At 43.5% G+C, this 15,535-nt stretch overlaps 1 protein-coding gene across 3 annotated transcripts; it reads right to left on the bottom strand.

Moving 5' to 3' along the window:
• Nucleotides 1-2,567: 2,567 nt before the first annotated feature.
• Nucleotides 2,568-6,246, bottom strand: LOC115204205 (calcium-binding protein P). 3 transcript variants are annotated; one of them, XM_029769591.1, is made up of 3 exons: nucleotides 6,093-6,246; nucleotides 5,077-5,450; nucleotides 2,568-4,968 (listed from the first exon to the last, which is right to left on the bottom strand). In XM_029769591.1, the coding sequence occupies exons 2-3, from the start codon at nucleotides 5,438-5,440 to the stop codon at nucleotides 3,770-3,772; spliced, it is 1,563 nt and encodes a 520-aa protein (XP_029625451.1). In that variant the 5' UTR covers nucleotides 5,441-5,450; nucleotides 6,093-6,246; the 3' UTR covers nucleotides 2,568-3,769. The 3 variants fall into 3 exon arrangements, with proteins under 3 accessions (XP_029625451.1, XP_029625449.1, XP_029625450.1); XM_029769589.1 differs by having other exon boundaries at nucleotides 2,568-5,450; XM_029769590.1 differs by having other exon boundaries at nucleotides 2,568-5,445; nucleotides 6,093-6,233.
• Between the last annotated feature and the right edge of the window lie 9,289 nt (nucleotides 6,247-15,535).

The following is a 15,535-nucleotide window of genomic DNA, read 5'->3' as shown; positions in this document are numbered from 1 at the left end:
CAGAACATGGTCAAGATGTTAAAATGTTCGTAAATGACCAGCATGGTCAAATAATAATAATCATTGTAGTTGTCGAGGGTGCAACAAGCACGTCCGGTGAACAGGTCAGGGTTCCGTAGCCGCAGGCAGAACAGTTGAAACTGGAGCAGCAGCATGGCCAGGTGGACTGGGGACAGCAAGGAGTCATCATGCCAGGTAGTCCCGAGGCATGGTCCTAGGGCTCAGGTCCTCTGAGAGAAAGAAAGAAAGAGAGAAAGAGAGAATTAGAGAGAGCATATTTAAATTCACACAGGACACCGGATAAGACAAGAGAATACTCCAGATGAAACAGACTGACCCTAGCCCCCCGGCACATAAACTACTGCAGCATAAATACTGGAGGCTGAGACAGGAGGGATCAGAAGACACTGTGGCCCCATCCGATGATACCCCCGGACAGGGCCAAACAGGCAGGATATAACCCCACCCACTTTGCCAAAGCACAGCCCCCACACCACTAGAGGGATGTCTACAACCACCAACTTACCGTCCGAAGACAAGGCCGAGTATAGCCCACAAAAATCTCCGCCATGGCACAACCCAAGGGGGGGCGCCAACCCAGACAGGAAGACCACGTCAGTGACTCAACCCACTCAAGTGACGCACCCCTCCCATGGACGGCAAGGAAGAAGTCAAGTCAAGTCATGATTGCCCAGCAGCAGCTTCTGCTCCTGTGGGCATGGACGTTGCTGGTGGCAGCGCTGTACCCAGGTGCCCTATGTAAACGTGAGGTGGATTCAAGGGCTGGGGAAAGAATGTACAGGGATTCTTTTTTTTACCTTTATTTAATTCGGCAGGTCAGTTAAGAACAAATTCATATTTACAATGACGACCTACCAAAAGGCAAAAAGCTACCTGCGGGGACGTGGACTGGGATTAAAAATACATTTAATTAAAATATAGGACAAAACACACATCACGACAAGAGAGACAACACAACACTATATAAAGAGAGACCTAAGACAACAACATCATTGCAGCAACACATGAAAACATAGCATGATAGCAACACAACATGACAACATGGCAGCAGCACAACATGGTAGCACAACATGAGGCAAAGCGCCCACCTCCAAGAGCGGTGGCTCCTCCAGACAGGGGCTGAAGATGGCAGGGGCAGCAGCCGCCGGGGCACTGGGTGGGGCTGCCATTGAATACGGGCTGGAGTCACTCGGTAGGCCAAGACATGGCTACGGGGGGCATGGGTATGACTACGACGCATTCTCGTCTGAGGAGGACCAGAGATTCTACAATCCTGAAGGCCAAGTCCTTCACAACCAGTCTGACTGGCGCCGCTACAGAAACGCTGCTGGCCCCGGACATGGCCCCATGAGTAACATCCTCCTCACACTGGGATCAATGGTACCTTTCTTCTTTGAGGACTGGATAAGGGGAATCTGGTCATAAACCATTTCCTAGGAAGTAGATTCTATCTGAATTAATGGTCCGAAAGACCAGTGAGTGGACTTCAAAACTATTTAAATAAGTCCTGATCTTGTTGTCCTTTGGCATAGGCCCACCACCACCTTAACAAAGCTATACTCATTGGAACGTCATTACGGATGGGGGCTCCTATCTTAGTTTTGTAAAATCATGTGTCACTTGTTACTGTCAAAATGGACTGTGCTAGATCCTTTTTCAGCTTCATCCACTGTAATAACTGGATGAACTAAGGTAGGAGGCTGCAAATAATACATGTTCCTATTAACATCTACTTTGCTGTGATTTTGCTAATGTTATTACTCATATTTGGCCATCGCAATAAATGTGTGATTATTCACTAGCTTTTATATCTGCAAATAACAAACATATGTTTTTGTAACCCATATTAAAGTAATATAAACCAATTTAATATTATTTTCTATGGATTTGGTAATATTCTTCATAATACTTGATTTATCTACTCTGGTCCACTAATAAAATATAGATTTGTGTGTGTGTGTGTGTGTGTGTTGCTTTATTACGTTCATTATGATGCATGTGACAGTAGTTAAGTTCAGGACCATATAGAGACAACATGGATAAGTAAAGGGGGAGCAGTAAATATGAAATAAAAAGTGTTTCCCCTCACATTTGGATTCAAAGAAATAACAAAAAAATGTAAGGAAAACTCACAACATAGTACTTTCAAATATAAGCCTTGTGTGCAAGGCTTCTGCAAAGAGAAAACATGATTTTATTTTAAAAGTATCCCAGAAACACAAAAACTGGTTTTGATTAAATAATAGGGCCTTAGTTCAGAAAAAAATACATGTTTTTGTGTATGAGATGAGTTGAGATCTTTGTGTTCTGTTGTAAAGATAGCTTAAGGATCATTTAATAGACAGTAACGGGAATTGTATTGCTGCCAACTAGCAGGCAGAAACCCTGTCTGTTTGATTTTCTCACACTGTAGTGACTGTTCTGTAACAATTTCCCTTGAGGCAATTAGACTCCTAGCAACAGATGTGTCTTTAAAAGCTTCAATGTGCTCTGTGAGATTCACGGTAACTGCCCTCATGTTTTCTAAAAGAGAGAATGGCCGATAATGTGTTTTATTTTGTTTTTATTCATCCTGTACCTTGAAAATGGAAGAAGACTTTTGCGATATTTAAAGGCCAAGTAATATTCACCATTTAGTTCTAGCATGGCAAAGGGGTTATTTTACATTTCCAAAACATCATTACAACAATGCATGTTTTATGTTCACCACTAAATACATGATTGGGAAACAAGGAAAAGAAGAGTCGTTTATATCCATTCGGCTAGAGAAAAAAGTGCACTTCTGATAACCAGGGGACAGGAGGACATGGAGAGGGAGACTAGATGGGGAGGTAGAGAGGTATGGGACAAGAGAGAACTAAAGAAAAATAGGAACAGGCAACTTTTAAAACCAATTGCTGCAGACCACATAAGATGGACTCTACAGTACAAATATAAATATCACAGTAGAGTATAATGTACCGTTCAGTTCACCAAAAAATTATTCTGAGCAAATTGATTTCCAGCTAATATCTGGCATACAGGTGACAATGCTTTATGTACTTCATGTGGAACCACACTGGCAAAAAGACACTGAATACCCAGAGTCAGATGATAGTTGCCTCATCACATAACACATAAGAGTTTACAATTGGCTAAAATTTCAATTGGTTAGTGCCTATGTACAACTTGATAGATATCCAGTCAATAGTAAGCATTATACTGTATGTACTTGTAGTGTTTGTGTGTTAGTGTTATATACAGCGATATCGTAATAGATACAGAGATACAATATTAAAGCATCATGCATTTGCCATGACCTGAAGAAATTAGTGTTTTACAGAACAAAATACAGTGATCAACAAAGTATTCTACCAGAAACTGCTCTGAAACAAAAAGTGCAATGAAAAAAAGAATTGCAATAGAAACGAAGTCTAGAAGTACTACAGCGAAGATCCAAATTGACATGAGATCAGTGCAAATGTTAGAGACACAAATCAGATGGGCCATTAGACAAACAGTAAAACTATATTAAAGCTCAAATATCCCCATAAAATGTGGAGGAAATGGACCTTATCATGCACCCGTGTCCCTGGAAGTTATTTTCCACTTGCTTCCTTTCCATCATGACCACTGATAAGTGAAAGTACTGGTTATATCTCCACTTTACTTAATTAACCTATCCTCACAAGATATCAGTGGCATGATGAGGAAGGGGGACTATGAAATGAAGCTATTCCAGACGACTGGGACACACCTACTGTATGTCTCAGTGCAGTAGAAGAATGCTGCTCAGGACCATGACGAGGCTGGTTATCAGCTGTACCAGCCCCTGACCGAGGGGGTTGCTGCGACTGTTCACATTTTTGTTGTTGTTGTTGTTGTTGCTGCTGCTGCTGCTGCTGCGTTCAGCTGTCTGCTTCTCCAGGAAGCGCTCCGAGTGGTTTATGTACAGCTCCACACACTTCCGGTTCTTCAGCTGCTCCACCAATGCAGGGTAACCTATCTCTTCAATGCTCACAGTGGGGCCGTCAACCTCTTCCTTACCCTCTCCAGCTATCTCACCAGGGGCAGGGGTGAGAGGCTTCACTTTGTCTGTTCCCTCCTGGTTGCTAGCTGGACTGCTGTTCCCCATCTCAGGAGTGATGGGCATGCTCTGGCTGTTGGCTCCCTGAGGGTTGTTCTTCTGGTTGTTAGGTGTGGCCTGGGAGTCTCTGCCCTGGTCCTGCAGAAGGTCATTCCTCTTCATGCAGGTATCCATGAAGCTATCGTAGGACTCTGCCCGCGGAGGTACTTTGTAGGTGTAGTCCCGGCCATAGTCGTTTTCGTCTGTGGAGCGTTCGCCGTATTTGCTGTACATGTAGTTGTTGTAGGACTGCTCTTCCTGAGGGTTGCGGAAGTTGAAGTGTGGACGAGGGAAACGCCCAAGGCCGTAGCCAACCGCCATACCTGCCAAGGCCCCAACCCCTGCAGCCATAAAAGCCTTCTTAGCAAACCCCTTGGACTGAGTAGAGGGGTACTGCCCCATTCCCTGAACTGAGCGTGAGAAGGGAGAGCCACCTCCCATACCTCCATAACCATAGCCTCCACCATAGCGGGGACTGAGGATCTTATTGTTTGGGTTCCAGTTGGGTTGGTAACCTCCTCCTGTCCCTCCACCAGGGTAGCCCCCTGCCTGCCCCCAGCCAGTATTTCCCCCTCTTACTGGGTAACCTCCAGCAGGGTGACCTCCGGCTGGGTATCCCGGATTGACTCCTCCTCTCCATGGATTCTGGTTGGGGTAACCTCCAGCTGCTGGGTTCTGGTTTGGATATCCCCCAGGATTGGCTCTGCCTGGATACTGCTGGTTGGGATAGCCACCTGCTACAGGATTGCCACCAGCGGCAGGGTAACCTCCAGCTGCAGGGTTCTGGTTTGGATATCCCCCAGGATTGGCTCTGCCTGGATACTGCTGGTTGGGGTAGCCACCTGCTGCAGGATTGCCACCAGCGGCAGGGTAACCTCCAGCTGCAGGATTCTGGTTTGGATATCCCCCAGGATTGGCTCTGCCTGGATACTGCTGGTTGGGGTAGCCACCTGCTGCAGGGTTTTGGTTAGGATATCCTCCTTGGTTGGTTCCCAGGCCTGGATACTGCTGGTTGGGGTTTCCACCTGCTGCAGGGTATCCACCGGCTGGGTTCTGGTTCTGATTGGTACCTCTCCCTGGATAACTACCTCCTGCTGGGTATGGGTTGGGGTTCCTATTGGGGCTTTGGGGTTGTCTAGGGTAGCTTCCCGTCTGTGTGTTTGATGTTTTCGGCGGCTTTTTATCTGAGCCCCTGTTGCTGGATGCTGTCTTTTTGCTGCTGCTGCTGCCACTTCTCTTGGCCCATGTAGAGTCAGTATGAAGCAGAGCCAGGAGGGCAAGAGACACCAGGGCCAGCTCACACAGCTTTCCCATGATGACTGCCCTGGGGAAGAAATATGGTGACGTCATTAACAGTAAGTACGTGGACTTGGTCCAATCGTTTTTCTGAAGCCTCTTCTAATTATTTCTGTTTACTTAAATCTGAGCTAACCCTCTCATGTCACTGACACTCCTGTCACGGACTGTAGAATTGATTCGCTTAATTCGTTTTCTGGATATCAAGTATAAGCCAACGCCTACCCTTTTCTGTTCTGGAAGATTATCCTTAAAGTAGCATGTACATGTAACATAATATTATTAGGGATAAGATTTTCCCTGAATGTTCAATACGCTGTATAGAATTCCAGCAGTTAGGCCTATATTTTGTAGCTTTTATTTAGGCCAATCAGTAGGCTAAACATAATAAAATAGGCTACCACGGTGCAATAAAAGACAACACATATCCAGGGGCAGCTTGGATGTTTTATGAAAAATAAAATATGACATATGCTATATATAACTAGACGTGAAGGCAAATTAGGCTATATGCGCAGTTCTATTTTTCAGAACCGGACCCGTTATTCGCATAAATGTAATGGTCTTATTTAATAAAATGGCGCTCTAGCGCTTTCACGCAGAACAGCCCGGGCTGTATGGCCACCTGCTACTCCTTTACAATTAATGTGAATATCGTAAAATAACCTACCGTAGGAGATTCGAGACGATTGTGTTCCTTTTGTAGAAAAGTAGTATTTTTCATCCGTTTCTCTGTTATGGTTCTATGTCGTTCGCTCACTGCTTTCATTCGGAGGGAGGGTTCCTATTTATCATGGATCACCGAACATAGGCTAGCCTGGCTACGTCACTCATCATAGCAGTCCTAGCTAAAACACCACATTTTCTTACCCTACAAAAATAAATTTAACTATATTTTAAGACAATTAAATACTCTACCAACAAAAAATCGGTTAGAATTATAAATGTGTGTATGTCCCTTAAGGTCCTTGTGTAATGTGATATTGTATCTCCTAGCCCAATTGGCCTTTGTAAATACTTGTGTTCCCCCATTTACGTTTTGTATTGGTTTGTTGTTAATAATAATCATAAAAATATATATTTTCACGTTTTTTATTGTCACGTGTACTAGTAGCCTACAGTGAAATGCCTTTCTTGCTAGCTCTTTCCCAACAATTCAGTACTACTATAAAATATAAATAAACAAGTCAATTAGAACAAAAACACGAGACATAGAAATAATAACACGAGAAAGTAAGTAAGTCATAGATAGGCTATTCAGGATAACGCATTATGTATTTAACACATTCTGTCCCTGTAATAAGCTATTTAATTAATACTTTATTTTGTCAAAAATGTAGGCTAGGCTAATCAATCGATTTGAAATTGAAAGCCTGTAATGGGAATTTATGCGCAAATCCCATTCACTTCCAATGGATGATTCAGCTCAAGTCCAATGGATTTAACCATTTTAATGTTAACAACTTCTAGGGATGTTTAAATCAATCATACTATGTGTAAAGCCTTAAAAACATTACATTTAAAGCCAGGTTGTGCTACACCTTTTCCACCTACACCAACTACTGCTATTAACGTTACTCATTGTCCACACTCAGGGCCTTTCCGTAGGTCTGCCACTGTAGCGTGTGTGTCATCCAACCTGAAGTCATGGAAAATCATCATCATTTTTAACTGCTCTAGGATATAATTATTGCTTGGATAACCTTATTTACTATTATGTATTGATTTACTTTTAACTCGTTATGTGGTGCGCACTGAACAGAACAACGGAATAATTATCACTGAATTATCACAGTGAATTGTGTCAGTGTCAGTTAAACACGTAAGGGTTGGGTTGCCAAATGGCGATTTGACACGGAAATAAAATGTAATTTATTCATTCACAGTGGAACTCAATACAACTGCGTATGGTTCTTGCTGCTGCCTCATTGTCTAGGTTGTGGACACCAGATGGCGACAAATGGATATAAAATGTATAATTTTTGTGCTCGATGAATTATTCCCAGGTCATACATGGAGTTGGGGAAATAAAAATGTTTTGATGAACTGTACAAACATATTGATAGAAGTCGCTTGAAATGTGTATTTTGTGTCTGATAAGGCAATGAGGCTCAAGGAGGACTTTTGTTATATTTTGCCATCCAAACTACTGTGTGTGAAGTAAATAGGCCTAAAATGAATCGTGCAAAACAGTGAAATAAGCATAGAGCGAGATTTATGCAGTTAGTTTAAAGAGCATTTTTCCATATTTGTAGGCTGTGCATGAAGCACTGATGTGTAGACTAGAGCAGGGGTTCCCAATGAGGGGACCGTGGACCCCCAGAGGGTACTGCAGGGGGTCCATGGCCAGATCTCAAAATGTATTCATCAATGCCACAAACCTAGGACATTGAAGAGCACCATATGAACTATTAATTACTACCGAAGAGCACACAGATTCTTCTGCTTTTACATTTTAGGAACTAGACCAGCACAAATAACACAACATGTAAAACAGCATATTGTGATTTTTGGTGGGTTATTTACAAATGGACAGAGTACTGGATGTGTAAGGTAGGTTTAATATAAAATACTATGTTAACTCCAGCAGAATGAGAAACACACTTAACAGACCCAAAACAAGGAAGCCTTGCCTAAACGCAGATATATCAACAACCTTCTGGTCAATTTAACTGTCCATGTTGCTGCTGACAATTGTGAGCAGCACATTTAACACTGCATTCAAGGGGTAGGGAAAGGGGATACCTAGTCAGTTGCATAACTGAATGCATTCAACCGAAATGTCTTCCACATTTAACACAACCCATTTTCAGTCTGGACCCCAGAATAAGCAGGAGCACAGCATTAGACAGGTGGGAAAAAAGTAGCAAAAACAGTACACCACAACACTTGAACTTGGTACTGAGTCTAGATGTTATCAAATTAGGAGAAGTACAAGTGAAGGAAGCAGTGTGGGGAAAATGGGTGAATGTAGGATGGGTTTATAGAGATAAGATGGAGAGTTCCAAAGTGTCCGAAGTTGAGGGACCATGGGGCATAAAAGGCATAGTGTGGAATAAGGGGTAGCTCTTCCCTGTGGCTCAGTTGGTAGAGCATGGTGTTTGCACCGCCAGCATTGTGTGTGCAACGCCAGGGTTGTGGGTTTGATTCCCACGGGGGGCCAGTACAAAAAAAATGCATGAAATGTATACATTCACTACTGTAAGATGCTCTGAATAAGAGTGTCTGCTAAATGACTAAAATGTAAATGTAGAAGGATGGTTGGCCATGTAATACATATAAAATGGGGTGCTGGTGTGCTTCTGCACACCTTTTAGGTCATTGTCACAAATATCCATTCCAGTCACACTCGGGGTCTCAGCGTATATCCCTCGATGTCATTCTGTCTCAGTTGCAGCATTCAAATCGTGGTCATCGTGTGTCTAATTCACAACATTAAAGACGATGAATGATCATAGCTTTTCCACAAATTGAGCCATACACAATACAATTTAAGCATTGAGGGCAGCATGTTGTTGACTACATTTTGATGACTACATCAATTTTTTGAAGTGCACCAGTCCCTCCTGCAGCAAAGCACCCCCACAACATGATGCTGCCACCCCCGTGCTCCACGGTTGGGATGGTGTTCGTCGGCTTGCAAGCCTCCCCTTTTTGCTCTAAACATAACGATGGTCATTATGGCCAAACAGTTCAGACCAGAGGACATTTCTACAAAAAGTATGATTTCTGTCCCCATGTGCAGTTGTAAACCGTAGTCTGGCTTTTTTATGGCGGTTTTGAAGCAATGGCTTCTTCCTTGCTGAGCGGCCTTTCAGGTTATGTCGATATAGGACTCGTTTTACTGTGGCTATAGATACTTTTGTACCCGTTTCCTCCAGCATCTTCACAAGGTCCTTTGCTGTTGTTCTGGGATTGATTTGCACTTTTCACACCAAAGTACGTTCATCTCTAGGAGACAGAACGCATCTCCTTCCTGAGCGGTATGACGGCTGCGTGGTCCCATGATGTTTAAACTTGCTTACTATTGTTTGTACAGATGAACATGGTACCTTCAGGCGTTTTGAAATTGCGCCCAAGGATGGACCAGACTTGTGGAGGTCTAAAATCTTTTGTTCTGAGGTCTTAGCTGATTTCTTTTGATTTTCCCATGATGTCAAGCAAAGAGGCACTGAATTTGAAGGTAGGCCTTGAAATACATCCACAGGTATACCTCCTCAAATTATGTAAAATAGCCTATCAGAAGCTTCTAAAGCCATGCCATCATTTTCTGGAATTTTCCAAGCTGTTTAAAGGCACAGTCAACTTAGTGTATGTAAACTTCTGACCCACTGGAATTCAAATCATATCAAAGTTTATTTGTCATGTGTGCCAAATACAACCGGTGTAGACCTTACAGTGAAATGCTTACTTACAGGCTCTAACCAATAGTGGAAAAAATATATTAAGTAAACAATAGGTAAGTAAAGAAATAAAACAGTAAAAAGACAGGCTATATACAGTAGCGAGGCTACATACAGACACTGGTTAGTCAGGCTGATTGAGGTAGTATGTACATGTAGATATGGTTAAAGTGACTATGCATATGATGAACAGAGAGTAGCAGCAGCATAAAAAGAGGGGTGGGGGGGCACACAATTAAAATAATCCTGGTAGCCATTTGATTACCTGTTCAGGAGTCTTATGGCTTGGGGGTTAAAACTGTTGAGAAGCCTTTTTGTCCTAGACTTGGCACTCTGGTACCGCTTGCCATGCGGTAGTAGAGAGAACAGTCTATAACTGGGGTGGCTGGGGTCTTTGACAATTTTTAAGGCCTTCCTCTGACACTGCCAGGTGTAGAGGTCCTGGATGGCAGGCAGCTCAGCCCCAGTGATGTACTGGGCCGTACGCACTACCCTCTGTAGTGCCTTGTGGTCGGAGGCCGAGCAATTGCTGTACCAGGCAGTGATGCAACCAGTCAGGATGCTCTCGATGTTGCAGCTGTAGAACCTTTTGAGGATCTCAGGACCCATGCCAAATCTTTTTACTTTCCTGAGGAGGAATAGTTGTGACCTCTTCACAACTGTCTTGGTGTGTTTGGACCATAATAGTTTGTTGTTGATGTGGACACCAAGGAACTTGAAGCTCTGAACCTGCTCCACTACAGCCCCGTTGATGAGAATGGGGGTGTGCTCGGTCCTCCTTTTCCTGTTGTCCACAATCATCTCCTTTGTCTTGGTTACGTTGAGAGATAGGTTGTTATTCTGGTACCACCCGGCCAGGTCTCTGACCTCCTCCTTATAGGCCGTTTCGTCGTTGTCAGTGATCAGGCCTACCACTGTTGTGTCGTCTGCAAACTTGTTGTTGGAGTCGTGCCTGGCCATGCAGTCGTGGGTGAACAGGGAGAAGAGGAGGGGACTGAGCACGCACCCCTGTGGAGCTCCAGTGTTGAGGATTAGCATGGCAGATGTGTTGCTACCTACCCTCACCACCTGGGGGCTGCTCGTCAGGAAGTCCAGGATCCAGTTGCAGAGGGAGGTGTTTAGTCCCAGGTTCCTTAGCTTAGTGATGAGCTTTGAGGGTACTATGGTGTTGAACGCTGAGCTGTGATACAGTGAATTATTACTGAAATAATCTGTAAACAATTGTTGGAAAAATTACTTGTGTCATGCAAAGTAGATGTCTTAACCGACTTGCCAAAACTAGAGTTTGTTAACAAGAAATTTGTGGAGTGGTTGAAAAACAAGTTAATGACTCCAACCTACGTGTATGTAAACTTCCAACTTCAACTGTACATAGGCCTATGTCTGGATTTGATTAGAGCTTTGATTGAAAATTCAAGCCTGATGCTATACATACATACATACATACACACATACATACATACATACATAATGAGCCCAAGCGATTATGCCGTTATCCATTAACTATGATATACAGTATAGGCTAGCACACATTACGCAAGACAGAAAACATAAAAGCCCATTGATGTAGCTAGCTACATGTTCTCATGGGTAAGTAAATGAAACAAACTCCAGTAAGCTAATCTTTGAGTGTTGTTACACAAGCCTCTTGGAGGGAACGCAACACCCTGCTACACTCAACTCCCTGTGGAGTGAAAGGTGTGTGATTGTTGGTGCGGGTAAGGATGACAGAGGCAGAGAATATTACCATTAACAGGGAATTTATTTCCTTAACACGGTAAATGTGGGGAAATGGGGCTGGACAGAACCAAAGCAATGAAAGTAAAGTTAAGGAGCCTCCTCTCCTACCTACCTATTTTTAACACCACCTGGCGCGCTAACCAAAATACAAGGGGTGGTCCACCCAAGTCTTACCTAGTGTGCATAGACAGAGTACATACTACGGGTATATGTATGCCCGCAGGCCTCTTGCCTAAACACTCCCAAGGTGCCTTCCCCTTCCCCCCCAGGAACAAATGAAACCGAATAAGTCACCAAACTCAGTGAATAATTTGAATAAACCAAAAACACTAGGTACTATAGCAAACACATACCTCTGCAGGACCGGCTACAAAATACTTTACCAGACCAACACAGCATATATATATATATATATATATATATATATATATATATATATATATATATATATATATATATATATATATATATACACACACATTTTTTAAAAAATGTAAAAAAAAGCTCTCTCTCCAACTGGCAAAGGAACACTGGCTTTTTAAGCTGCAGAAGGAGTCGGTAATTGCAGACAGCTGTATCCGCTGACGAGAGGGCGGGGTCAGAGCTCCAATCTGCAATGGGGCAGACCAATCAGCTGCTTGGAATCCAGGAAGCCATCCTGAAACATATACACATACATACAAACCCACAACACAGAAACTGGGGAATGTAACAAGTGTGAACTGTATTACTGTACTGTATTATACTGTACTATATGGACTGGAATTATGCACATTGTTCAAACCATGATAAAACTGAAAGAACATATGATTCTGGTGCAGCACATGTGGCCTGCAAAGTTACAAGTATAGGCTAGCATATTATTATTAAAAAAATTTAAAAAAATTCTCCACAATTTTCATCTTGTCTCATCGCTACAACTCCCCAACGGGCTCAGGTGGTGAAGGTCGAGTCATGAGTCCTCCAAAACATGACCCGCGAAACCGCACTTCTTAAAGCCCACTTAACCCGGAAGCTAGCCGCACCAATGTGTCAGAACACCGTTCAACTGACAACAGAGGTCAGCCTGCAGGCGCCCAGCCCGCCACAATGAGTCGCTAGAGCGCAATGAGCCAAGTAATGCCCCCCCGGCCAAACCCTCCCCTAATGACGCTGGGCCAATTGTGTGCCGCCCAATGGGACTCCTGATCACGTCCAGTTGTGATACAGCCCGGGATCGAAACCAGTGCCTTAGACTGCTGCGCCACTCGGGAGGCGCCGCAAATTTGATTTTAATTTTGAATTCAATCACTGCATTCTTATTGGCAGACTCAACAGCCTTGGTTTCTCAAATGACTGCCTCGCCTGGTTCACCAACTTCTTCTCAGATAGAGTTCAGTGTGTCAAATTGGAGGGCCTGTTGTCTGGACCTCTGCGGCAGTCTCTATGGGGGTGCCACAGGGTTCAATTCTCAGGCCGACTCTTTTCTCTGTATATATCAATGATGTCGCTCTTGCTGCTGGTGATTCTCTGATCCACCTCAACGCAGACGACACCATTCTGTATACTTCTGGCCCTTCTTTTTAACAAACCTCCAGACGAGGTTCAATGCCATAGAACACTCCTTCTGTGGTCTTCAACTGCTCTTAAATGCATGCTCTTCAACCAATCGCTGCCGGCACCCGCCCGCCCGACTAGCATCACTACTCTGGACGGTTCTGACTTAGAATATGTGGACAACTACAAATACCTAGGTGTCTGGTTAGACTGTAAACTCTCCTTCCAGACTCACATTAAGCATCTCCAATCCAAAATTAAATCTAGAATTGGCTTCCTATTTCGCAACAAAGCCTCCTTCACTCACGCTGCCAAACATACCCTCGTAAAACTTACCATCCTACCGATCCTTGACTTTGGCAATGTCATTTACAAAATAGCCTCCAACACTCTACTCAACAAATTAGATGTAGTCTATCACAGTGCCATCCGTTATGTCACCAAAGCCCCATATACTACCCACCACTGCGACCTGTATGCTCTCGTCGGCTGGCCCTCGCTACATATTCGTCGCCAATCCCACTGGCTCCAGGTCATCTATAAGTCTTTGCTAGGTAAAGCCCTGCCTTATCTCAGCTCACTGGTCACCATAGCAACACCCACCCGTAGCACGCACTCCAGCAGGTATATTTCACTGGTCACCCCCAAAGCCAACTCCTACTTTGGCCGCCTTTCCTTCAAGTTCTCTACTGCCAATGACAGGAACGAATTGCAAAACTCACTGAAGCTGGAGACTTATATCTCCCTCACTAACTTTAAGCTTGAAATTGATATTTATTTTTTATCTTTTGCACCCCAGTATCTCTACTTGCACATCATCATCTGCATATCTATCACTCCAGCGTTAATGCTAAATTGTAATTATTTCGCCACTATGGCCCATTTATTGCCTTACCTCCCTAATCTTACTACATTTGCACACACTATATATAGATTTTTGTTATTGTGTTATTGACTGTACGTTTGTTTTATCCCATGTGTAACTCTGTGTTGTTGTTTTTGTCGCACTGCTTTGCTTTATCTTGGCCAGGTCACAGTTGTAAATGAGAAGTTGTTCTCAACTGGCCTACCTGGTTAAATAAAGGTAAAATAATAAAAATAAATTAAAAGTATAATTAGGGCCTATTTGTATTATTGGTAGGTTTACACATACAGTGCATTCGGAAAGTATTCAGACCCCTTTACTTTTTACAGCCATTTTCTAAAATTGATTAAATAAATAAAAATGTATGATCAATCTACACACAATACCCCATAATGACAAGGCAAAAAAACGGTTTTTAGAATTTTTTCAAATGTATTAAAAATAAAAAACAGAAATACCTTATTTACACAGGTATTCAGACCCTTTGCCCTGAGACTCGGAATTGACCTCAGGTGCATCCTGTTTCCATTGATTGGAGTCCACCTGTCGTAAATTCAATTAATTGGACATGATTTGGAAAGGCACACACCTGTCTATATAAGGTCCCACAGTTGACAGTGCATGTCAGAGCAAAAACCAAGCTATGAGGTCAAAGGAATTGTCCGTAGAGCCTTGAGACAGGATTGTGTTGAGGCACAGATCTGGGGAAGGGTACCAAAATTATTTCTGCAGCTCTGAAGGTCCCCAAGAACACAGTGGCCTCCATCATTCTTAAATGGAAGAAGTGTGTAACCACCAAGACTCTTCCTAGAGCTGGCCAACCGGCCAAACTGAGCAATCGGGGAAGAAGGGCCTTGGTCAAGGAGGTGAACAAGAAACAGATGGTCACTCTGACAGAGCTCCAGAGTTCCTCTGTGGAGATGGGAGAATCTTCCAGAAGGACAACCATCTCTGCAGCACTCCACCAATCAGGCATTTATGGTAGAGTTGCCAGACAGAAGACTGTCCTCATTAAAAAGCACGACAGCCCATTTGAAATTTGCCAAAAGGCACATAAAGGACTCAGACTATGAGAAACAAGATTCTCTGGTATGATGAAACCAAGATTGAACTCTTTGGCCTGAATGCAAAGCGTCAGGTCTGGAGGGAAACTGGCACCATCCCTACGGTGAAGCATGATGGTGGCAGCATCATGCTGTGGGGATGTTTTACCATCAGCAGGGACTGGGAGACTAGTCAGGATAGAGGGAAAGATGAATGGAGCAAAGTACAGAGAGATCCTTGATGAAAACCTGATCCAGAGCGCTCAGGACCTCAGACTGTGGTGAACAGGACAACCAATCAATGAAATGTATTTATAAAGCCCTTCTTACATCAGCTGATGTCACAAAGTGCTGTACAGAAACCCAGCCTAAAACCCCAAAAAGCAAGTAATGCAGGTGTAGAAGCACGTTTGCTAGGAAAAACTCCCTAGAAAGGCCAGAACCTAGGAAGAAACCTAGAGAGGAACCAGGCTATGAGGGTTGGCCAGTCCTCTTCTGGCTGTGCCGGGTGGAGATCATAACAGAA

This window comes from Salmo trutta, chromosome 12, assembly GCF_901001165.1.
Source record: "Salmo trutta chromosome 12, fSalTru1.1, whole genome shotgun sequence".
In the NCBI taxonomy this organism is placed as follows: domain Eukaryota; kingdom Metazoa; phylum Chordata; class Actinopteri; order Salmoniformes; family Salmonidae; genus Salmo; species Salmo trutta.
Note: the sequence above shows the minus strand (reverse complement) of the source record. Positions and strands in the feature narration are given on the sequence as shown.